We start from the raw sequence: 20,420 nt of genomic DNA, 5'->3' as shown, positions 1-20,420 counted from the left end.
TCAGGCCTAACAGCTAACAAAAACACCAAATTAACATTGTATTGTTGCATTTTTGGATAAAGTGTTACTCTTTGAATGTTTCCCATGTGGCATTCAATGGTTTAAAAAACGCACAAGCTGTGTTTGTATATCATATATAGTACACAGCAGCAGCTTGAGTCTGTCAACACAAAACATGGAGTACAGAACTAATACTTGAGTCACAAAGATGAAGGCAATTAAGGAAACATTATAGTAATAGATAACTGACAATGAAGGCTTTAGTCCACCCTGAGGTCCTCACAGGTCAATTATTGGACTAATTTAAGTGACATACAGTGGAAGAAGAGCTGCATAGTGAGTGTTGATAGGATAGGAATTAGCTGCGCAGGTGATTGTGAGTGTCACATTATATAAGGAACTGAGGATGTTTATTCACAGGTCCTGTTACAACAGGTCATTACTATAAACTTAAACCTCATATTAAAATAAACAAACATCTATGATATAGTTCTCCCACCAACAGGGGGCAGACATGTCACATAAAGGGTCGTAGAGCTGCGGTCACTCAGCTGGAAGTCCTCTGGCTTTCTCACTACTTTGTGTGCGATGGGTTTATAATTGTTAATGCACAAGGACCGGTTCAGACCTTCACGGTCACATCACAGACACGCTTAAAGGTAGACGTGCACTGATGACACTAATGAGGTGGGTCTGGGTTCTCAGAGTCATGGAGCTCTTACACCTACAAGAGATGAGGCTATTCAAGTAAAATAGTCCGTTACACTTTTCAACTACAACATGATGGCTGCATCGGTTACACCAAATAATGTAAAACATGATCACTGTTGCCAGGCAACGGAACAAAAGAATCGTCAGGGCAGACGAGTCAGGAAGTGCAAAGTATTTTATCGACATTATTTAAGCAATATCACACGAGAGGGAGTGATGTGCTGAATATCAGCACGGCTGTGATGCGGTCATAAGTACGAGGCAGCAACATTTTTACGAGCGCCACATTATTGAAATAGGCAACAATAAATTATGAGTTGTTTGTTTATTTCATTTGGTGAATTGGTTTGTAGTGTGTCTGTGGCTGCTTAGGTGAGTTTGTTTGTTTTAGGTGAGTTGCATGGTGTGGTGTTAGAGTATGAGGGGTGTAGAGCACAGCCTAATCCGGCGGGGGAGAGCCAGCCTAAAAAGGCCCCTCTCCCTGACTCTACATCCCTCATTGTCTTGGAGGGTGGGGGGGCAAGAGCACAGCCTAATCCGGCGGGGGAGAGTTTAGCTCAAACAGGCTTCTCTCCTTGACTCTGCCTCCTTCAAAATGGCCGCCACTTTCTCCAACTGTTTAGGGGAGTTTGTTTGCTGAATCTGCTAGTGTGTTTTGTCAGAGTTGATGATGGTGTTGTTTGTGGTAGCATAGGCAAGATAAAGAAAATGGTGGTGTGAGGAGCAGTGATGGCTGGCATTAGGGGAGTGACTCTGGGACGCCAGTGATCACTGTCTAGCCTCCTGGAGGTGTTGTGGGACCAACTAGACGAAACACTAGTGAAAGGAGGTTCCCACCTGATGACCCCAAAGTCATGTTAGCTATCACTGCTCATTAGTCTGTACAGCTAAATTAATAGTTATCATAGGACATGTTAAGCTTAGGGAGCTATTCACTGAGTCTGGTCCATTTTCTGTAGCACAAGCTTTGTGTTTATCTTAAATTAAAAAAAATCATTTATTTTGCAACGCCACAAATAGTTCTGCAACTGGACTGGCTTCTCCCCTTCACCCTCTTCTGGCGACCATACGTCATTAAATTAAAATGTTATTTCCGGAAATATATTAATCTTTGTAAAGTTTGTTAACAACCGTTAATGCAACGCTGATTAACGGTTAATAGAACACCTGTGAAGCGGAGTGATACATGTAGTTAAAAGTCCCAGTGCTGTTGTACTCTATATCAGCAACTCATGGAATGCCTCTCGTCCAATCAAAATTATTTGGTCGGAACAAATTATATATAGAATATAGAATATAATCAGCTACAGTTTGTAAAACATAGTGGAAACTTTTCATGTGTGGGGTTACTTTTCATTGTTAACTGTGTTTCATTGTATCATTTTAAACAGCGTAAATGCGTCCACCTGGGACTTTTATCCTGGAGAAGAAGCGGAAGTGAAGGCGAGCCATCACTAGACCGGATATCCTGTTCGTAACCATGGAAACGCGATCTTTATAGAAAATGGCTCCGTCGTCTAGGTGCTGGGAAGACAGCAAACGACACTGTAGATGTGAAAAGTACCATGCAGCGAGGAAACCTAAGACCTTTTAGCATTCAGAAGTCATTGTTTTAGTGTATTTAGTTTAGCCACTTGGGCCTAATGTTAATTAGCTTAGCCACTTAACGTTAATTCATTAAATACGGCTGTTTCTCTAAACCTGTTTCATTAGCATGTTTACAGACGAGGCCCTGGACTCAGTGAGTGTCCGGTCACTGTGGAGGGAATCCCAGCAGTCTGAGCGGGAGTCGGTACGTTAGAGCAGCAGCTCGGTGCTCTGTTAGCATGAGTGACAGTATACTCCGAAATATTTCAAATGAATTAGACAAACGACATTGTAAACACAGTAGTTAGCTAGCTGTCAGAAGCTAACTTCAGCTGGTGTTGATAGGAAATGTAACCAACCACAAGATCAAGCGCAGTGGCGATGCTAGACTCTGTGAGACCCCAGGCAAAGACGCCCATTAAAGCCCCCTTACATGCAGACTACTGGCAGATGCTACAATTTACAGATTTCCCCTAAACGCCTCACTTGCAGGCAACAGGTAGATGGGGGGTTGCGGCTACAGCAGTGCACTGTATAGTGTCTTTATGGGAAGTTTAAGGTGTTTAGTTGTCATTGTAAAATGTGCCAATATGAGGGGCCATTGGGGGCCTCTTTTCCCCTTGGAGGCCCAAAACATTTGCCTGATTTGCCTCTCCTGATTGATTAAGCAATAGCAAGTAACTTTACACTTGCATGAGACATCAGGGATGAGATTTCATGAAGAGAGAAGCTTGTATCTTTAGACCAAAACCACTTGAATATGCTGAATGCATTAGGTTTAACATGTTCAAACAAACAAAGACTATTGTATACACTCACCCAAAGTTAGCTTTACATTTTTTTATAAATTAAATATGTGACCACTTTAACATACATCATCATTTTTGCACCTACCTAAGTGGAATTAATTGTGTAATTCAAACTTGTGATTGCACTTGCTCTGAGTTTAATGTGCACCCTTCAGTAAATGGGCCTTTACTTGATGGGGTTGCAGAGAGGCTGTCAGACCAGAGCGGTGCACAGTACTGAGGCACAGGTCCAGACTGTGTCCACCACCGTCAGCTGTACCCAGACGGAGCCACAGGACCAGCAAACGGAGCAGCTCCTCCAGCAAAACCACGACGAGCCAGAACCACCTGGTCTGAAGGACTTCCTGCAGCGGGTTGAGGAAGTGGTCATCACAGAGCTGGTCAAAAATGCCAGGAGTCACGCCTTCGATGGGTTCCAGGTGAACTGGGGCGATCACAGTCAGCTGGTAAGAAGGACCGACGAATCAGGAAGCAGCTCCTTTTCTTATGGAGAGAGTATTGTGCGTAAGGCTTTCCCTCCATGTTTGCAGGTTTCATGCCTCCATCGTCTTCAACATCCCATCGCTCAGGAGAGAGGTCTTCATGTGACGACGGTGTCCTGGAGTTGTACAGGTTCAGTCATTGCCTGTGCATATGGTCGGTATGTTAGTTTTTAAACCTGACACTCATTGAGGAAGTTCCTGGATGTTTCATCTCGTCATTGTCTTTTTTTTTTGAAGCACTTAAAACATGAATAAGAAAAGGCTCTTGTATATTCGTCATGTGGTGTGTGTGTGTGTGTGTGTGTGTGTGTGTGTGTGTGTGTGTGTGTGTGTGTGTGTTGTGTGTGTGTGTGTGTGTGTGTGTGTGTGTGTGTGTGTGTGTGTGTGTGTGTGTGTTTTGTTTGGGCAGGATTGATGATGGGTACTGGAGCACTGAGAAGTCATATGTGTGTACGTGGAATCTGGACCGTCGAGGCCTGAGCCCCAAACAAGCTGATCTGGTCATAGATGTTCCCACCGCAGTCACTGCTCTGTGCTGTCACCCCGAGCAGCCCGCCCTCATCGCAGGTACACTGTCAGTCTGTGCTCTCACACCATCAGCTGATAACTACTGATAACAAACTGAGAACTCAAGGTCAACTCAAATACAAATATCTCATCTAAACGTGAGGTTTGTATCTGTCGACCTGAGGATATGCATCACCAGATATCCTGGATTTACCAAGACCTGAGACCTGTTCTCCAACGGTGGTTTAACTTATCTAGGTTTAAATTCTGTTTTCCTGATCTAAAATGATCCTGTTAATGATGGTAGGATTTTATTTGATTTATATTTACACTTGATTTAATCTGGAAGTCACATTAAGATCAACATCTCATTTACTAGTGAGACCTGAGCAGAGAAAAATAAAATGAATAACAAAAAGCAATGTTAATAGCAGAGATATTAAATTTCAGTGATTTAAATATACATTCAGATATGTATTCACATAAACAAGCAGACATGTTTATATAAACAGCGTCCAAAGTGTATATTTAAAGCATTTAGATACATGGTGACATTATACGCTCATAAGTGCAAGTTAGAAAAGAGATTATGCAAAACAGTTACATTGAGAAGTGTTGTTGTATTACTCCTACATGGTTTCACTGTTTGAGTAGAGCTCAGTGTAAACGATGTGGGGTGTGTGTGTGTGTGTGTGTGTGTGTGTGTGTGTGTGTGTGTGTGTGTGTGTGTGTGTGTGTGTGTGTGTGTGTGTGTGTGTGTGTGTGTGTGTGTGTGTAGGGGGTCTATACAGTGGAGAGGTGGTGGTCTGGGACACCAGTCGGACTCAGGACCCTGTGCTGGCCTTGACTGGGATGTCAGCAGACAGCCACAGGGAACCTGTTTACCAGGTGAGTGGATACAGTCTGATCCTGATGATTGATGACAGGTTTAGGTCATAGGAGGTTCAGTGTCACAAGATCTTTAAAAATGATGGTGTCTGTTAATGACTGTGAGTATATGAAGCATTTTGATCTGATTGGTGGATTAAAAGACATGTCCTGTGTGTGTGTGTGTGTGTGTGTGTGTGTGTGTGTGGTGTGTGTGTGTGTGTGTGTGTGTGTGTGTGTGTGTGTGTGTGTGTGTGTGTGTGTACGTACACACAGGTCACCTGGGTCGCCCTGCAGAAGAAAGGGGAGTTTGGGGTGCTGAGTGCAGGTTCAGGAGGAAGGGTACTGCTGTGGGCACTGGACTCGCAGCAGGGCAGCTTTGTCCTGAATGCAGCCTACGCCTTAGTGCGACAGCAGGTTCCTCACAGCAGCAGCAGCCTCAAGGTGAGTCTCAGGATGGAGCTGTTCCTCTACACTGCCAGAGAGCAGAGACATCACAGATGAAGAATCACTGTGTTTAGTTTCAGAATATTTAAACTGTGCGTCCACACTGACTTAGTGCGAGGCCTGTGCAGCAGGTCTGCTCCATCAGCTCACCTGAAGTTTGACACTTGAAGGTTTTCATGTGGGGGGGGGGGGGGGGGGGGGGGGGGGTAGAAATGTTGTGAGCGACGAGTCGGTCATGGCAGTCATGACCCCTCCTCCCAGGTTGTTTGTGCAGCTCCTAGAGCCTTCCATGACTGAGAAATCATAAGACGGCTGATCTTTGAAAATAAGAGTCCAAACGGCTTATTGTGGGCCAGATTGTCAAAATAAAAGCACAAGTCTCTGAACTGCATCAGGACTTAAAAATGAAGGCCCCAGGTGGAAACAGGAACACTCATGTCACAGGTAAATAATTTGATCCCTTTACTTTGGTTTAAACAAACATCATTCCTATCAGCCTCTGTTTTACTTTGTGTTTAATGCTAATTAGAAACTGATTGCATGCTAACATGTTAACCCAAGATAGTGAATATGGTAAACGTTGTACCTTCTTAGCATCTACATGTTAGCATGCTGATGTTAGCATTTAGCCTTACAGAGCTGAAGTTACCTGAGGTTTCAGCGTCTGTGAGAATTTGTTTTCTAAACCTACAACTTTTTCTCCTTCGCTCTCTGTGTATTAGAGAAGTAGGTTTAGTCTGAAGTTTACCTGCCAGGTACATCAGTGTTTATTATTGCTTCTGTAAATGCTCATCAGGTGAACAGTGACATTTGATGGATGTTTTCTAAAAGCAAGGCTGTTCAGCTCCTGAAGACATTTTACCAAACAATGAACAATATACAGTATTTAATGGTTATTATTTTTGTCTTATGAGGTGTTTCACCACAACTAGTATTGTTTTCCCTCCTTTTCCTTTGTGCAGTGCATTGTGGGACAATCAAAAATGAAGCATTTTTAAGTCTGCAGAATTTATTTTGTCACTTTTCAACATGACAGTAATAATCTGTTTAGAGTGAACGTGGAGCTGGGACACTGACAGGTGTGTGTTGTCCACAGACCCGAGGCAGCAGTACTGTGGGCGTCACCTCTCTGGCCCTGTCTCCATGGGACCCTGACACCTTCCTGGTGGGCTCTGAGGGCGGCCTGCTGCTCAGGTGTTCCTTCTCCTCCAAGACGCCGGCTGCTGTTTCCTCTGAGGGTCAGAGTGTGACCCTGAGAGCTCCGGCGGTCTTCTCCTTCAGGTCTCACAGCGGCCCCGTCCACTCCATCCACTGCTCCCCTTTCCACAGGTGACAGCTCCACACCCACCAGACACATGTCAGCAGTTGTTCTACAGGTGGACCAGTGGTGACTTTGACTTGTGTTTTCTGTAGGAACTTGTTTGTGAGTGCAGGGACTGACGGTCTGGCCCACCTCCACTCTATGCTGCAGGACAACCCGCTTCTGTCTCTCAGGGTCTCAGACTCCTACGTGTTCCAGGTGCAGTGGTCTCCAACCAGACCGCTGGTCTTTGCTGCAGCCACAGGACAAGGTGCAACATCAAACCTGTCTGAATGATGTGCTTCTTTTTCATAGTTCATTTACACATCAGAACCAGATCAGATCTACAAACGTAGATGAAACTGGAATCGATGCTAAAAAAAAAAAAAAAAAAAAAATCTTTAGATGCATCCTCTCACTGCGTGTCTCTCTCCCAGGTGAGGTGCAGATATTCGACCTGGGCCGCAGGTCCCTGAGGCCAGTCGCCACCATAGAGCAGGGAGCTGCGGGACAAGCTGCTACTTGTTTGGCCTTCAACTGTCAGAGCACACATCTGTTGGCGGTGGGAAACACAGACGGGACGGTTGGTGTTTGGCAGCTGAGTGCAGATCTGACCGAGCAAAGCCCCAGAGAGAGCAGCCAGCTGGAGCAGATAGCCAATCAGGTGGCAGAATGAGACACATGACCTGGGACATCAAAGGACTGTTTCATCCTCTGTTTATATCAACTGTGTTTTGTAAAAAAAAAATGTAAAAAATGTTTTTGTAATTAAAAAAAAGACTGAAAACTCAGTGTGGAAGTGTAATAAAAAGGAGTGAGAAGAGGTTTCCAGTTCTAACCAGTAGCGTTTATTAAAGCACACTGCAGTTGTTCAGGTGTTGGTACAACATTATTGTTACTATTAGGTTCTTAAATTCATCGAAAGCACAAGCTAAAACAGCTAAAACAATCACATTCAAATGCAGACAGATCCACTATGCTATTGTGAGAAGCACAAAGTTAAGGTAGAGCGAGATAAATAGAACAGACAGTTGTTATTAGTGAGTTTTCTGGTGCCACAGTCATGCAGTTTCAGCCGTGTGTTCGTGTTGAAGTGTGTGAGGGAAAACGCGTCCCGATTGGTCACTGGGGGGCAGGGGATCAGTTGACGAAGAGCGAGCGGGTGAATTCGACAAAGTCGAAGGCTGACGGCAGCTCGCGGCCCTTGCTGTCGAGGTAGGGCTTCATGTGTGAGAGACAGTAGTCCGCCTGCTCCTTGGTCAGGTTCTGAAAGGAAGAGGGGGAAAGTTAGACCTCCATGAAGATCAGACCCTGAAACCACATCCACAGAGCCGAGAACTGGTCTGACCTGGTAGAGCTCTTCTTTAGTCACGTAGGGTTTGTTTTCGGTGCTCAGAGCTCGGAACGCGCTCTCTATCTCCTCACTGGACTTGACGTTCTCTGTCTCACGGCTGATCATGAACGCCATGTACTCCTGCAGCGACACGTTGCCATCCCTGCGCACACACACATTCCTCACAGTTAGGCAGCAAATTCAACAGTATGTAAACTACAAACAGCCACACTGTTCCATACACAGACCTGTTGGGATCCACCGTGTCGAGTATGGCCTCGAACTCAGGATCAGGTTCTCCCTCCTCCACCATGGGCAGGTCGTAGCCTAACGAGCGCAGACACGACTTGAACTCCTGGTGGTTCAGACGACCAGACTTCTCCTTGTCGAAGTGCCTGTGAAAAAGCAGGAGAGCGTGAGGCTGTGACTCTGATCAGACACAGGAACACATCATGATGGAGGCAGGTCAATGTCACTCACTTGAACATCATGCTGAACTCCTTCAGAGCCTCCTCCGTCACTCCAGTGGTGTTCCTGAAACACAGAGAGCATCATGAGCTGAAACTCCTCACAGCTTTTCTCACTGTGTTTGACTTCCACACTGTCAGTGTGTACCTGGCCTGTATCTGCTGCTCCAGGTTATGCTGCATCCTCATTCCCAGTTGGTCCAGTTGGTCCCACTGCTGGGCCAGGCCCACTGTGCTGTGCTCTGTGTACTTGTTGTCTAAGATCAATGCCTCCTCCATAGCTGCTCCCAGGTCTTCAATCTTCTTCAGCTGGCTGCGCATGGCCCGGATCTCCTGGTGCTTACGCTGCACACATCAACAGAACCGGTCACATGGTGTCCACCTCACACTATGACTCTGCATCAGCAGTGTTGTTAACATGTAATGAGCTTTACCTTAGTGGCCTCCAGCTGGGACTCCAGGGTACCGGACTCCTCCACCATACAGGACCTGACACCAACACACACTGATGTTAGAGGAGGCAGCAGAGTCTGGAGAACTCCACACACACACTCACACTCACACTGTTAGGACGACACATTCCTACAACATCCCACACAAACCTTCGTGAATAAGGATTTAATGTAGAGTCTAGAGGTGCAGATAAACTGGTTCTTGGGTGTTGAATTCAACATGTCACTAGTGTGTGGGTCTGTTATTCTGTCTCTACGGCCTCAGAGTGGAGATGAATTAATGCCAAAGATCTACTGGTAACCCAAACCATGCAAGGGAGGGCTCCTGCACACAGGAGTGGAAACTGCAGCAGATCATGAATATCAACGTAACAGAGGATGAATGGAGCAGAAAAATAAACCACAGCGACCCAATGGGACCAAATTACAGCTTCAAATATACTTGTCCACTGTGCAGTTTCCACCCCTGCAGTGCAGACTACACCAGGTGACCACCAGCCAGTCCACCAGTTGAAGGCAGTGCTGTCTGCAGCCTGGTGCTCTGAGTCTGAGTACTGGGTGGGTGTTAGTAGAGCAGGGAGGTGCCGAGCACACCACAGCTTCTACACTGAGTGCGTGAGGTCACACAGCCCTCACACCGTGTGAGGTCAGAGGAAGCAAAAGGAAACCAGAGCGAGGCTCGACAGAGGTTGACCTTCCGGAAAGATCATCAGCAACCTGGTACTGATAGACACAGATAACTCGCCGATAGGCTATGCTATTCAGAGAGAGGACCAGAGACCAAACATGAGACAGGACACAGAGAAATATTCATCTACATCAACCATGAGCAAGAGGAACATGTGTTTTTAAACTGGTCCTATGAAGCTGAATCATTAAAAAAACAATACCCATCTGAGATCAAAGATTTACCTTCATCATCATCATCATCACATCCCTCAGCTTTCACAGACAGAGATTCTAACACTCAGACAGACAGTGGTCATAAAAGAGAAAAAGTGATATTAACCCATCCAGAAGATACGTCCTGATTAGCACAGCGATCCGAAGCAGCAGCGAGGAAGCAGCCGAGAGGAAGGAGGGGGGCGAGGGAGGGAGAGAGAGAGAGAACAAATACACATTAACAACATGAAGCAACGACACAGTGCTCACTGAAAATAACACCCTCAACAAGCTCAACAACAGTGAGCAGAGTGATGAGTGATATTTGTGCCGCAGATCAAACACAGTCAACAGATAAATCAGTCTGTCAACAGGAAGATTCACACACCTTCACACACTGAGCCATCACCTGTATAATGACTGTCAGAGCAGCAAGGGGGGTATTCCATCAACGTCACTAAGGAAATTTGTGTTTACTTGAAAAAGCCCGGTTAGAATTAACGTCGACTTTCACTTCAGGCTCACGCCGCTCCATTAACGCAATTTAGCCGAGCCTCATCAACGTCAACTCAAACCAGGCTTGAACAAGCTGCTTTATGTGCGCACACAGACTACAAGCAGCACAGAACAGGCGATTGTGGAAAAGATCATGTCACAGAAAGAAGGGGAAAACAAGATCCGTCTTCTTCTCAGCAGCGGAGCAGCTCTGCATTAGAGTTAACACCCGTCCTGTATAATATGTGAATAATGTAATGTCAAGTAAAACCCAACCAGTTACAGCTACAGGTGGAGTGGAGAAGTTTATCAGTGAGCAGTAACTGATCTGCAGTAACTGATCTGCTCTGTGTGAGAAAATACACATGCTCACCTTCTTCAGGTAAAGTAAGTGGCCCTTCCGTACAGCTAAACGTTTTAAAGAAAAAATGTTTTTCTTCTAGCTTTTAGGAAGAAAGTATCAAGCTATATTAGTGATTTAAGCCAGGATTTTCCTTTATCTGCCTTGATGGAATAAGGCCCAGGTCTCCAAGTGAAAGAAGCTAAAGACTTGGGGCTCCGCTGGAACGCGTCCTCTACCTGGTCTCCTGCAGCCACTGGTGGAAGGCGTTGGCGTGCTGCGCAAACTCCTGACGCAGTTTGTCGTTTTCCTCCTGTCTCCTCTGCTCCTTCTGCAGCTCCAGCTCTCGCTCCTGCAGCAAAGTGAACAAGGTCGTGAGTGAACACCTGGACATGAGCTCAAACAGGTGAGACGGGGGATTTGGATTAAAAAACAAAGTGAATGAAAACATGAGGCTGTATATGTGAATGTGTATATAATCCTTGATGTGGGGACCTTGATGATCTTCTGCAGGTTCCTCCAGGTCTCCTCCAGCGCCTCCATGGTGAACCAGGTGTAGGGGTTGGAAACCACCTGGTAGCTCTTGATCTGCTGGTCCAGCTCGGCCAGCTGGTTGAAGTCGGCCTGAGCCGAGCTCAGCGAGGAGCGGAAGGCCTCGTGGGCCTCTCTCAGTGCCCGGATCTCCTCCAGAGAGTTGCACCTGACCGGGTCTGTCAGGTCCTCCTCTGCGTTCTCGAACCAGCTGTTGAAGGCTGAAGCTTTCTTGGCGAATGTCAGGAACAAGTCTTCAACCTGGAGTGGGAAAGATACGACCCTTAAAACATCTCACTGATTTTACCCTTGTTTGTCTCGATGCTTCATTTGCATTTAAGCTTTGACTCAAAGAACAAGTAGCAACAAACCCATCCTCAGGCCTCTTTACCTTTCTGAAGTGCTCCTGAGCCTCCAGAAGCTTCTTCTTGCGAGCGGCTGAGTTAGACAGCAGCTGGTTCCAGCGCTTCATCAAGGCAGCGTGGCGAGCTTCGATGGCTTTCGATTGGACGTGCTTGGTGGCCAGCAGCTGGTCCTTCAGAGCTGTGATGTTTGTGATGCCCTCCTGCTGGAAGGCCTGGAGGCCGGCATCAAACGTTTCCTGCAGACAGACACACACACACACACGCGTCATCAGAGGAGAGAGTAACGCGGTGCAGAGGAAACGTACGGCACTGTGAGAGAGGAGTACCTGCTTGGTGAGCAGAGTCTGCACAGACGAAAGGTCTCTGCCGTAGTCATCAGTCTTCAGGCTGTTTTCTTTCTCACCTGAACACAAACCACATCACAGGTTCACAACCGATCAAACCAGACCAACACAAACCAGTCTGGACTGGACACAGCTACACCTGCTCTGGTTTCCTAGACAAGTACTGAAGGTACAATTTCATATTTGAGGAAATAAGCTTGTTGGAGTCAGGATGTGGTTAGCTTAGCTTAGCATAAAGACTAGAAGCAGCTAGCCTGGCTCTCTCAAAAGCCAAAAACTATATCTATGAGCTCCTCTAAAGCTCATGAGTCACTCTTCAGGTGAAGGACACGAGTCTTTGTGTAACCGTACCGATCCAGGACTCCACCACGTCAGCCTTCCAGTTGAACTGCAGGAAGGCGGAGTTTTCATCCAGCTTGGCCTTCCTCTGAGCCGCCGCCCTCTCCAGCTCTGATACTTTGCCTCTCAGAGCCGACATCTTGGCGCTGATGTTGTCCACATGATGGTTGTTCTGTTGGAAACACAAGAAAGATCTTAATACACCTTCACTACACGACTTACACAATCATCTCAGTGATGGATTGTTCCCAGTGTAGTCGGTACCTTCTTGATCAGCTCCTCTCCGTTAGCGCACACGTCGTTGACTCGGTCCCTGTGCACAGTGAAGTCTGTTTCAAATGCTTCGTGCTTCTTAAGTAAACCCTGTAGAGAAGAACAGTTTCCCTGACACTTAGTAAAACTCATCACCACAGTTAAAGTTAAGACACATTGATCTCATTCTGTGTGAACAGCACCTGCACAGCAGCCAGCGTGTCTCCGTAGTCCTCACTCCCAACTAGATTCAACTTCTCATTAATCCAAGCTTCTTCTTCTTCCACGTTCGCCACAAACTGCTGGTACTCCAGCGACTCCTCCAGCCTCTGTCCCCTGAGAGCAAACACACACATCACACACTGTCACACACTGTTTGTGTTTTTAGGCTGCATCAGTGTGGCAGACCGAGTCCCTCAGGACTTCAGGACCAGATTTACCTTGCTCCAGACAAGTCTTTGAGTTCCTTCCAGTGGTCGACAAACTGGGCCAGCCTCTGCTGGATCTCCTCCTGCCCGATGGTGTTGTCATCAGACAGCTTCTTCCCAGTGTCCAGCACCGACTGGGAACACACACAACACACACCCAATCACTGCATCACACATCCAGAGTACTGTACTGAATATTCTCCAGTACTGACACAGTCAATGTGAAGTGATCAGACATATGAATCGCTGAGAGTTTGTTGTTTTGCTCGATGGCTTTTCTCTCGAGAGCAAGACGAGAAGATCAAAAACACTTCCACATCTTTTGTTAGGTAGCTTAGCATAAAGACTGGGAGGAGGGGGAGTTAGCCTTAACACACAGACCTCCACTTCTAAAGTTCACAAATGAACATGTATGTAGTTAAATGTGTCCACTGTTACATTTCATGCTGTAACAACTTCTTTGTCACACCAATACTGTAAGGTCAAGAAATAGTTGCAACTACCCCAACAAACAGAACACGACCGTTTATGTAGTGAGCTTTAAAAGTGTTGGCAGGTGAATTCTTGAACTTTGGAAGGAACTAGACTTGTCATTTCCCTCCTGCTGGCAATCTTTGTACTAAGCTAACCGCTAACCATGTCCTGACACCAGAGCTGCGGTTGAAAAGTCAAAAATCCCCTTTTTTAACTACTTTTCTTTGACCTCGATGGAGAACATAATGAGGTCACAGTGTGTCGCTTTAAATGTTACTGCCACGAAGGCTTTATCTTCTTTCCTTTCATTAAGAAGATAAGAAAATAGAAAAAGAAAAAGTACCACGACCTCTACTGGTTGAGCCGAGGCCTCTTTTGTAGTGGGTCAACATTAAGGTCAGATAGAATAGCTGAGAACTTCACACAGACTTTCTGTCTGTTTAAATTCACTGAGTTGTAAAGGCGTCACTGAGTAAACAAGACAAACAGATCAGTCCTCTACCTGAATGGCCGGCTCATGGGCTCCCAGCTCGGCCTCCAGTCTCTTGTGTTTCTTCCTCAGATTCTGTACTCCTGTCAAATCACGTCCGTAGTCCTCCGAACTCACTAGCAACTTCTTTTCTCTGTTGGTTAATGTGGATGGTTAAGTTGTGCATGACTCATTTCCACTACTTCTTCTAGACAACATGACCTGAGCGGGAACTCTCTTACTTGATCCAAGACTCTTCATCATCCAGGTCCCTGAAGAACTGGTGCAGGCGGTGGGACTCGTTCAGTTTGGCGCGGCGGCCGGCGGCCATGCTCTTGATTTTGGCAAAGCGGCTGTTGACGGCGTCGCGCTTGTCCTTCACCTGGGAGGTGTCGAAGGCGTTGCTGGCCATCAGGCTGTCGGCCTGGCCATTCAGATCCTTCAGACGATCCTGCAGGAGGCATGAGGGGGTCAGAGGGTCCCACTGTAACTCTGGATCATGTGAATCTCATTTCTTATCTTACTTCTACTAAAGATTACTTACTAGGGTCTTTTAAAATTTTTAGTTTTCTGATTTGTAATGAGTCTGGCGCAGATGTGCAGCTGACACACATGCAGAGACTGTGCTGATAAATACCTCATGGGCAGAAATATCAGCTTCCAGCAGCTGGTGTTTCTTCAGCAGGTTGTTGACTGAGGCCAGATCTTTACCGTAATCCTCAGAGGCAAGAAGAGCTTCCACCTGAGAACCAACAACATGCATCAGTCGGTGACACACCTACACACAGGAGATGATCTCAGTGTTTCCATTGGTCTTACAGACTCTCACCTCAGAAAGCCAAAAGTCAAAGTCCTTAATGCCTGTGTTGAAGTTCTGCTGCTTGTTGGCCTCTTTCAGTTTCTGGCTCTTCTCTGCAGATTTGTTGACCAGGAACTGCCACTGTTCATCCAGAGCATTGAGCCGCACCTGATGAGCAGAAAAAGAACAACGTTATTTCCTGCCTGTGAATCTCAGTCACATTTAACAGAATGTAATGTAATGCAGCATTCAGACAGGATGAGCATACTTTGACTGCGTCCTCGCTACCGGCGCAGGCTCCTCTCTGGATCAAGGCGTTGCCAGTATCGATGACTCCACGGATCCTGTCGGCGTTGGCGTGCAGCTCGGCCTCAAACGCCTGATGTTTCTGATGCTTACTCTGGAGGGAGCAGGGACACGGCATGAGAACCACGAGGTGGACGAGCTCCTGATTTATGTTGTAAATGTTCTGAACTCTCCTTGAAACTGAGATGCACTTAAGTTAAGTTTTAGTTCACCCTCAGTTTTACAGTTGAAATCATACCTGAACCGCATCCACTTCAATAAAAACTGAAAAACTGAAGGTGTTCTAAAACAGTTGTGTAGGTCATTTAGCATTAGCAGCTAGCAGTGCTTTCATACTTACATTCTGCACAAGATCTGAAATTAAAGTTTTTTTTTTCCCAGCATCACACTGATATTAAATGTACATCAGTGTTTAAATTGTGTTTGAAACTGACAAACTAAAATGTGGAAAACAACAAAATTACTTGAACACAGGACGGTAACTATGACAGACGATGTGTGGGACATCGATATACACACAGGACAAACAGGTGAAGAACAAAAAAATGGCAACATCTGCAGCAGAGCCGACTCTGAGAAAACCTACAGGAGGAGGAGTCACTTTAAAGTCACTTCACGTTTGTGTCTTTCTATATTTACCGTGTCTTTACACATGACCTGCAACACTCTCACAGTCAATCATGTCTTTAAAGTTCAGGCAGAAACTTCATAATTTAGGATTTGTTCATCAAACTTGAAATTCATCATTTCAAGTTTGACTTTGATTTTTGAGTCAAACATCTGATATAAGTTTAAAGATGACCCTCCTCCAGAACTGAAAACAAAAATGAAGCCACACCCAAAAACTAGCAGCTTTTGATGACAAAACAAACCTGGAATAAATAATAATAAAACAGAATTAAGCCAAAATAGTTTTGAGTTATCAAAATTAAAACCCAAGTTGAAAGAAGCCGGCACTCAACAGTGCTGATGAGGAACAAACTGAAGATGGACAGATGCTTCTACATCGTGTCTACACAGACAACACAGACATGGACACATGGAGGAGAACCTGCTCGGTTGTTAGTCAGCTGACACACTACTCAAACTTACCAGCAGCTTGGACAGCTAAAAAAAATAAGACAGTGGGAGAAAAGTTCAGTCTCACTTCAGACAGGACAACGGGAGGGATTTCACACAGTTAGAGAAACGTATCGTCAATACAACAAGACAAAACACATTAGCAGTTTTAATGTGGCTACGGTCACATGACTCAGCACCTGATCTAGAATCAGGCACCAGCTGCGAAAATGAGCTTCTTTTTCTTCTAAACATTTCTTCTTCTGTTTCGGAGACAGAAACAATTGCCGTCTTTCCTGTTCACTACATCACAGTTACTCTCTGTTCTCCTGTTAGACTAGCTGTGTTGTCATGAACCTCTGTGAGTTGGTCCGTGTCTGCAGAAAACTGTACCTGGATGTTAGTGGGGTCCTTGTAGGACTCATCAGTTGCAGTCTGCAGCTTCTCGCTGATCCAAGCCTCGATCTCGTCCACATCCCTGCTGAACTGCTGCAGCGTCTGAGATTCACCCAGCTTGGAACGTTTTTCAATCATCTGAGCCTTCAGCCGGCGCCACCTGCGAACAGCGTTTCAAATTTAAAGGGGGTGAGCTCAACAAAAACCGTTAAATGGTTCACATCTTATCAGACAGGAAGAAGTGTGTGTGTGTGTGTGTGTGTGTGTGTGTGTGAGAGAGACACCTAAGAGTATTACATGTTTTCCAGCTGCTGTGAAATCTGAGCTTCAGTGATTCTGCATCACTGATACCTGGTAAAGATCTTAGTGTGACTGATGTCACTCTTAGTCCAGGCTCAGAGTACAGGAGTTTTAAAATCCTCACTGATTTGTTGCATCACACACATGAGGAGAAAATACACACTACATAATATTAAGATCATCCTGCCAGAGGGAGAAATCAGAGAGCGATGCACCCCCTCATGTGATCTCATAGGAAGCAGATGTAAACAAAATGGAGACTGGTGCAGCAACTTAGTGTAACAGTCTAAATGTGTCCGGATGAGAAAAATGCTGATGGGAGTCGCAGTCAACACAGGTCATGTATTCTTCAGTGAAATCTTAAGGTGATTTTCAGTTCATGAGGTTTAGGGCTGGACCTGTGAACCCCTCACATGACCAGATCATCTGGGCTGAACATCAGTCCAGAGTCAGATTTCTCCTCTGATTGTCTGGAGGGTGAATCAGGGTTAAATCAGACTGAAACTTCTGGAGTCTGAGTGTTAGTATTTAGACTGTGTCAGAAAATAGCCGCACAAGTTCAGTGCATTTGATTAACACTGACAATAAAACTGACGCTGTATCTCACTGTTAATTACAAGTTCTGTTTTCCAGAATTTTGTCATTCATCCCGTCATCACTGACACAGAGTCATTCTGAACATGTCTGTTCTGTGCGGTGCAGTGGAATTACTGGTGATAAAATATCATTTGCTATTAATCTCCTCAAACTCATATTAGCAGTGATGGAGTCAGACACTCAGATAAAACAACTGAAGATGCATATATGGCATGTTCCTCTCATGTTAAAGTATTCTGTTGATCCCTGAATAACTCCAGATGTTTCCTACCTGTCAAGGACTTCATTGCAGCGGTTGAAGATCTCAGGTTTGGCGTAATGATCGGCTCCAATCAGCTGATCAGCAAAGGACTGCAGAGCAGCAATCTTCTCCTCCTGTACAACAACAGGGCAACATTCAATCATTTATAGAACAAAAACTAATAATCATGTTTGAAACTGTCACTCAGGTGAAACATCTCACTGACCTGCACATTAATGGCCTTGTCAAAGTCTTCATGTTTCTTGATCAGAGCCTCCACACTGTCCAGGGAGTCACCCTTGTCGTCACTGGCGAGGAAGGCTTCACGAGCCGCCATCCAGTTCTCAGCCTGTTCACAGTCCCTGTTGAAGAGCTGGTGAGGGACAAAGACAACAGTCAGAACAACAACAACAGTCAGTCAAAAGAGGGACAAACAGCTGTCAGTGATGAACTGGTCGTCTTGTTGCTCAGCGCTTCAATACCTGGAGCTCCAGGCACTGGTCCAACATCATGCGCCGCTGCACCCAGGCCTTCTCCAGGTCGGCACGCTCATGGTCAAGAGCCTCCAGTTTCTGCTGAATCTCAGGACTGGCGTAGTGACCTCTCGCCAGCAGCTGCTGACCGAACTGTTCAAAGGCCTGGAAGGTCCCAGCACGAGCGTCGATCTCTGTGCGGTGCTCCTGGAAAGAAAAGAAACACAGGTTCATCAGTGTTCGATGGGCAGTGACCTTCACTGACATCTGATCAGAAACAGGAGGGAGGAGGTCAGTACCTGGTGTCTTTCCAGAAGGGCCTCGGCTCCGGTCACATCTTTGGCCAGTTCCTCTGAGGACACGAGCCCTCGGATGCCATTAATCCAGGACATCAGATCTCTGTGTACAGATGATGAGTTAGAGCCAAACATGTTAACACATCTCATTTTAAATCTGGTTCTTCACTCGAAGTTCTAGCCCGGTGAGGTCCACCGGCTGTTCCTTCCTCACCTGAAGTCAGACAGGAAGCGCTGCAGGTCATGGGAGTTGCCGAGCTTGTCTTTGCGCTGGTCAGCACGTCCCACCAGGCTGCTCCAAGCCGTGTTCAGCTCAGTGCATTTCTCCTGGATGTCGTCCACTGCCTCTGGGTGGGACTGGATCAGACGCTCTGCTGTCTCACCGAGAGAGTTCACCTGGGGTGGGGGAGCACCAAACATGAGTCAAAGTCTCATGTAAAAACTTACATTCAGCTAAAAAGCTTTATCAGTGACTGACCTTATCCCCCAGAGCAGCCAGGTCTCTCTCAAAGCCTTCATGTTTGCGTTGCAGAGCCTGAACACTGGCCAAGTCGTGACCGTAGTTGTCGGTGTTGAGGGCCTGGTTCTTCTCCTCGATCCACTCTTTAGTTTCATCAGCATCTCTGTGGAGGCACAAACACAATGCTATTCAGAGAGAGTCAGTGTGTCATCAAGCATCTTCTCTGAGCAGGGCGATTGACCGAGGGCCATTTCCTCCAGTGTTCATGAATCTCATGACTTTAGTAAAATGCCATTTTGTTTTACTTCATTTATTCAGCGTAACATTGTGGACATGTTTTTTTTTTTTTTTTTTTTTAAGAAAATAGATGAGTGTATGAAACAAAGGTCCCCAGCCGACTTCTTGTTGAGAGGAGGTGTGTATTGTTTTGTTGTGCTGTAGCCAGTTAGTGGAGAGTGTAGCATCTGACCTGCTATGGTATTTTCACTTGACACAAACATATATTCATATAAACAAACTACATTGATGTACGAGTTGTTATTCCTGTAACTTGTACAGCTGCGTCAATCTCGTCCACGCTCATCACATTTATCATTCACAATTTTTTGTGGATCAAGTGAGGTAACGAGCTCTGTACGAGGATGATGTCACCTTTCTGAATCCTGACACTGAGAACAGCAGATGATCTATTTAAATCATTGAACAAACTGCAGATATGAGAAGCGATTTAGACGTTCAATCCTCAACAGCAAACTCTGTTATAACCTGGAATCTGTTCTAAACAAAGGACATTTTATGAGAAGTAGGTTTTGGGCTCCACCGTTCTGGCCTGTATTTGAATTGTATGGCTCCAGTAACTGTCGTAGATGACAGTGAGGTTCCATCACAGACTGCAGTTCTTGGTTTGTACCTGTGGAAGCGCTGCACCTCATGGGCACTGCCCAGCATGTTGCTCCTTTCCTCAGCGAGCTGCTGCAGTGACCGCCAGCGATTATTCAGCTCCTGGACACCAAACAGAAAACATGAGACAGCATTCACACTTTTCACAGTTTGATCCTCCTACAGCTCAACATGTGAACTTAATATAATCTCAATTAAAGAGGGAGTCAACATGGGATTCAGTCATGTGTGAAGATTATAGATGTGCTAAAAAAATTGCATAAATCAGATAAACTTAGAGATCAGGTTTTAAGGTGAGAGAAGCTAAATTAAACATTTAACTTGATGTAAATACAGTGTGTGCCTTTTAATTTTCATAGTTTGTGCTGATGTGTGTTTGATGTGCACAGACAATGATGGACAAACAGGCAGATAGATAATGAGGGTGGGATGCACAGGACTGGATGCAGGGTAAAAACATTACGGGGCTGGATATCAGCACTGATCTCCCGATTCTATTTGATTTCTATTCAAGTCCAGAATCGATCATTTCCATTTGACTCTTGACAACTCTGATAAAAACCAATGTTGTCCAAAGCAAGAATTTATCCAGGGAACTAAAATTTCTTCTACATCCAACAAGTAAGCAACACTGTTATTTGCCTGTTAGAGGCTGGATTGTTGATTGTCAGTTATAAAAAAAAAAAAAAAAGACAATCTTTTTCCTCTGCAA

The 20,420-nt window shown here is 45.6% G+C and overlaps 2 protein-coding genes across 9 annotated transcripts in view; one reads left to right on the top strand and one right to left on the bottom strand.

Moving 5' to 3' along the window:
• Positions 1-550: 550 nt before the first annotated feature.
• Positions 551-7,536, top strand: dync2i2 (dynein 2 intermediate chain 2). 3 transcript variants are annotated; one of them, XM_056402741.1, is made up of 11 exons: positions 551-687; positions 2,103-2,232; positions 2,425-2,503; positions 3,293-3,553; positions 3,638-3,747; positions 3,999-4,156; positions 4,875-4,984; positions 5,240-5,407; positions 6,507-6,739; positions 6,824-6,981; positions 7,148-7,536. In XM_056402741.1, exons 2-11 carry the CDS (start codon positions 2,216-2,218, stop codon positions 7,384-7,386), a joined length of 1,533 nt encoding a protein of 510 aa, XP_056258716.1. In that variant the 5' UTR covers positions 551-687; positions 2,103-2,215; the 3' UTR covers positions 7,387-7,536. The 3 variants fall into 3 exon arrangements, with proteins under 3 accessions (XP_056258716.1, XP_056258717.1, XP_056258715.1); XM_056402742.1 differs by having other exon boundaries at positions 599-1,083; XM_056402740.1 differs by having other exon boundaries at positions 599-2,232.
• Positions 7,536-20,420, bottom strand: part of sptan1 (spectrin alpha, non-erythrocytic 1) — a 34,746-nt gene continuing 21,861 nt past the window's right edge. For 4 of the 6 annotated variants that reach the window (XM_056402734.1, XM_056402737.1, XM_056402738.1 and 1 more), the window contains 29 exons: positions 19,719-19,810; positions 18,827-18,971; positions 18,563-18,744; positions 18,352-18,451; positions 18,062-18,259; positions 17,806-17,952; positions 17,610-17,713; positions 16,439-16,601; positions 16,079-16,093; positions 14,949-15,080; positions 14,711-14,848; positions 14,519-14,623; positions 14,124-14,332; positions 13,915-14,035; positions 12,951-13,072; positions 12,714-12,846; positions 12,523-12,621; positions 12,271-12,430; positions 11,902-11,978; positions 11,602-11,811; positions 11,175-11,471; positions 10,919-11,031; positions 9,972-9,989; positions 8,945-8,999; positions 8,659-8,855; positions 8,524-8,577; positions 8,292-8,438; positions 8,059-8,206; positions 7,536-7,976 (listed from right to left, as the gene is read on the bottom strand). In XM_056402734.1, the coding sequence (XP_056258709.1) occupies positions 7,851-7,976; positions 8,059-8,206; positions 8,292-8,438; positions 8,524-8,577; positions 8,659-8,855; positions 8,945-8,999; positions 9,972-9,989; positions 10,919-11,031; positions 11,175-11,471; positions 11,602-11,811; positions 11,902-11,978; positions 12,271-12,430; positions 12,523-12,621; positions 12,714-12,846; positions 12,951-13,072; positions 13,915-14,035; positions 14,124-14,332; positions 14,519-14,623; positions 14,711-14,848; positions 14,949-15,080; positions 16,079-16,093; positions 16,439-16,601; positions 17,610-17,713; positions 17,806-17,952; positions 18,062-18,259; positions 18,352-18,451; positions 18,563-18,744; positions 18,827-18,971; positions 19,719-19,810 (3,807 nt within the window). In that variant the 3' untranslated portion in view covers positions 7,536-7,850. The remainder of the gene's footprint in view (positions 7,977-8,058; positions 8,207-8,291; positions 8,439-8,523; positions 8,578-8,658; positions 8,856-8,944; positions 9,000-9,971; positions 9,990-10,918; positions 11,032-11,174; positions 11,472-11,601; positions 11,812-11,901; positions 11,979-12,270; positions 12,431-12,522; positions 12,622-12,713; positions 12,847-12,950; positions 13,073-13,914; positions 14,036-14,123; positions 14,333-14,518; positions 14,624-14,710; positions 14,849-14,948; positions 15,081-16,078; positions 16,094-16,438; positions 16,602-17,609; positions 17,714-17,805; positions 17,953-18,061; positions 18,260-18,351; positions 18,452-18,562; positions 18,745-18,826; positions 18,972-19,718; positions 19,811-20,420) is intronic. The other 2 variants (XM_056402736.1, XM_056402739.1) reach the window with 1 other exon arrangement.

This window comes from Seriola aureovittata, chromosome 18 (assembly GCF_021018895.1).
Source record: "Seriola aureovittata isolate HTS-2021-v1 ecotype China chromosome 18, ASM2101889v1, whole genome shotgun sequence".
Classification (NCBI taxonomy): Eukaryota; Metazoa; Chordata; class Actinopteri; order Carangiformes; family Carangidae; genus Seriola; species Seriola aureovittata.
This window is presented reverse-complemented; position numbering and strand designations above follow the sequence as displayed.

What these genes read in the sequence shown, in the direction of transcription:
- dync2i2 (XM_056402741.1), top strand. An exon ending in ATTGCCTGTGCATATGGTCG is followed by an intron (nt 3,748 to 3,998) that starts GTATGTTAGTTT and finishes TTGTTTGGGCAG; the next exon opens with GATTGATGATGGGTACTGGA. An exon ending in TGCTGCAGCCACAGGACAAG is followed by an intron (nt 6,982 to 7,147) that starts GTGCAACATCAA and finishes TCTCTCTCCCAG; the next exon opens with GTGAGGTGCAGATATTCGAC.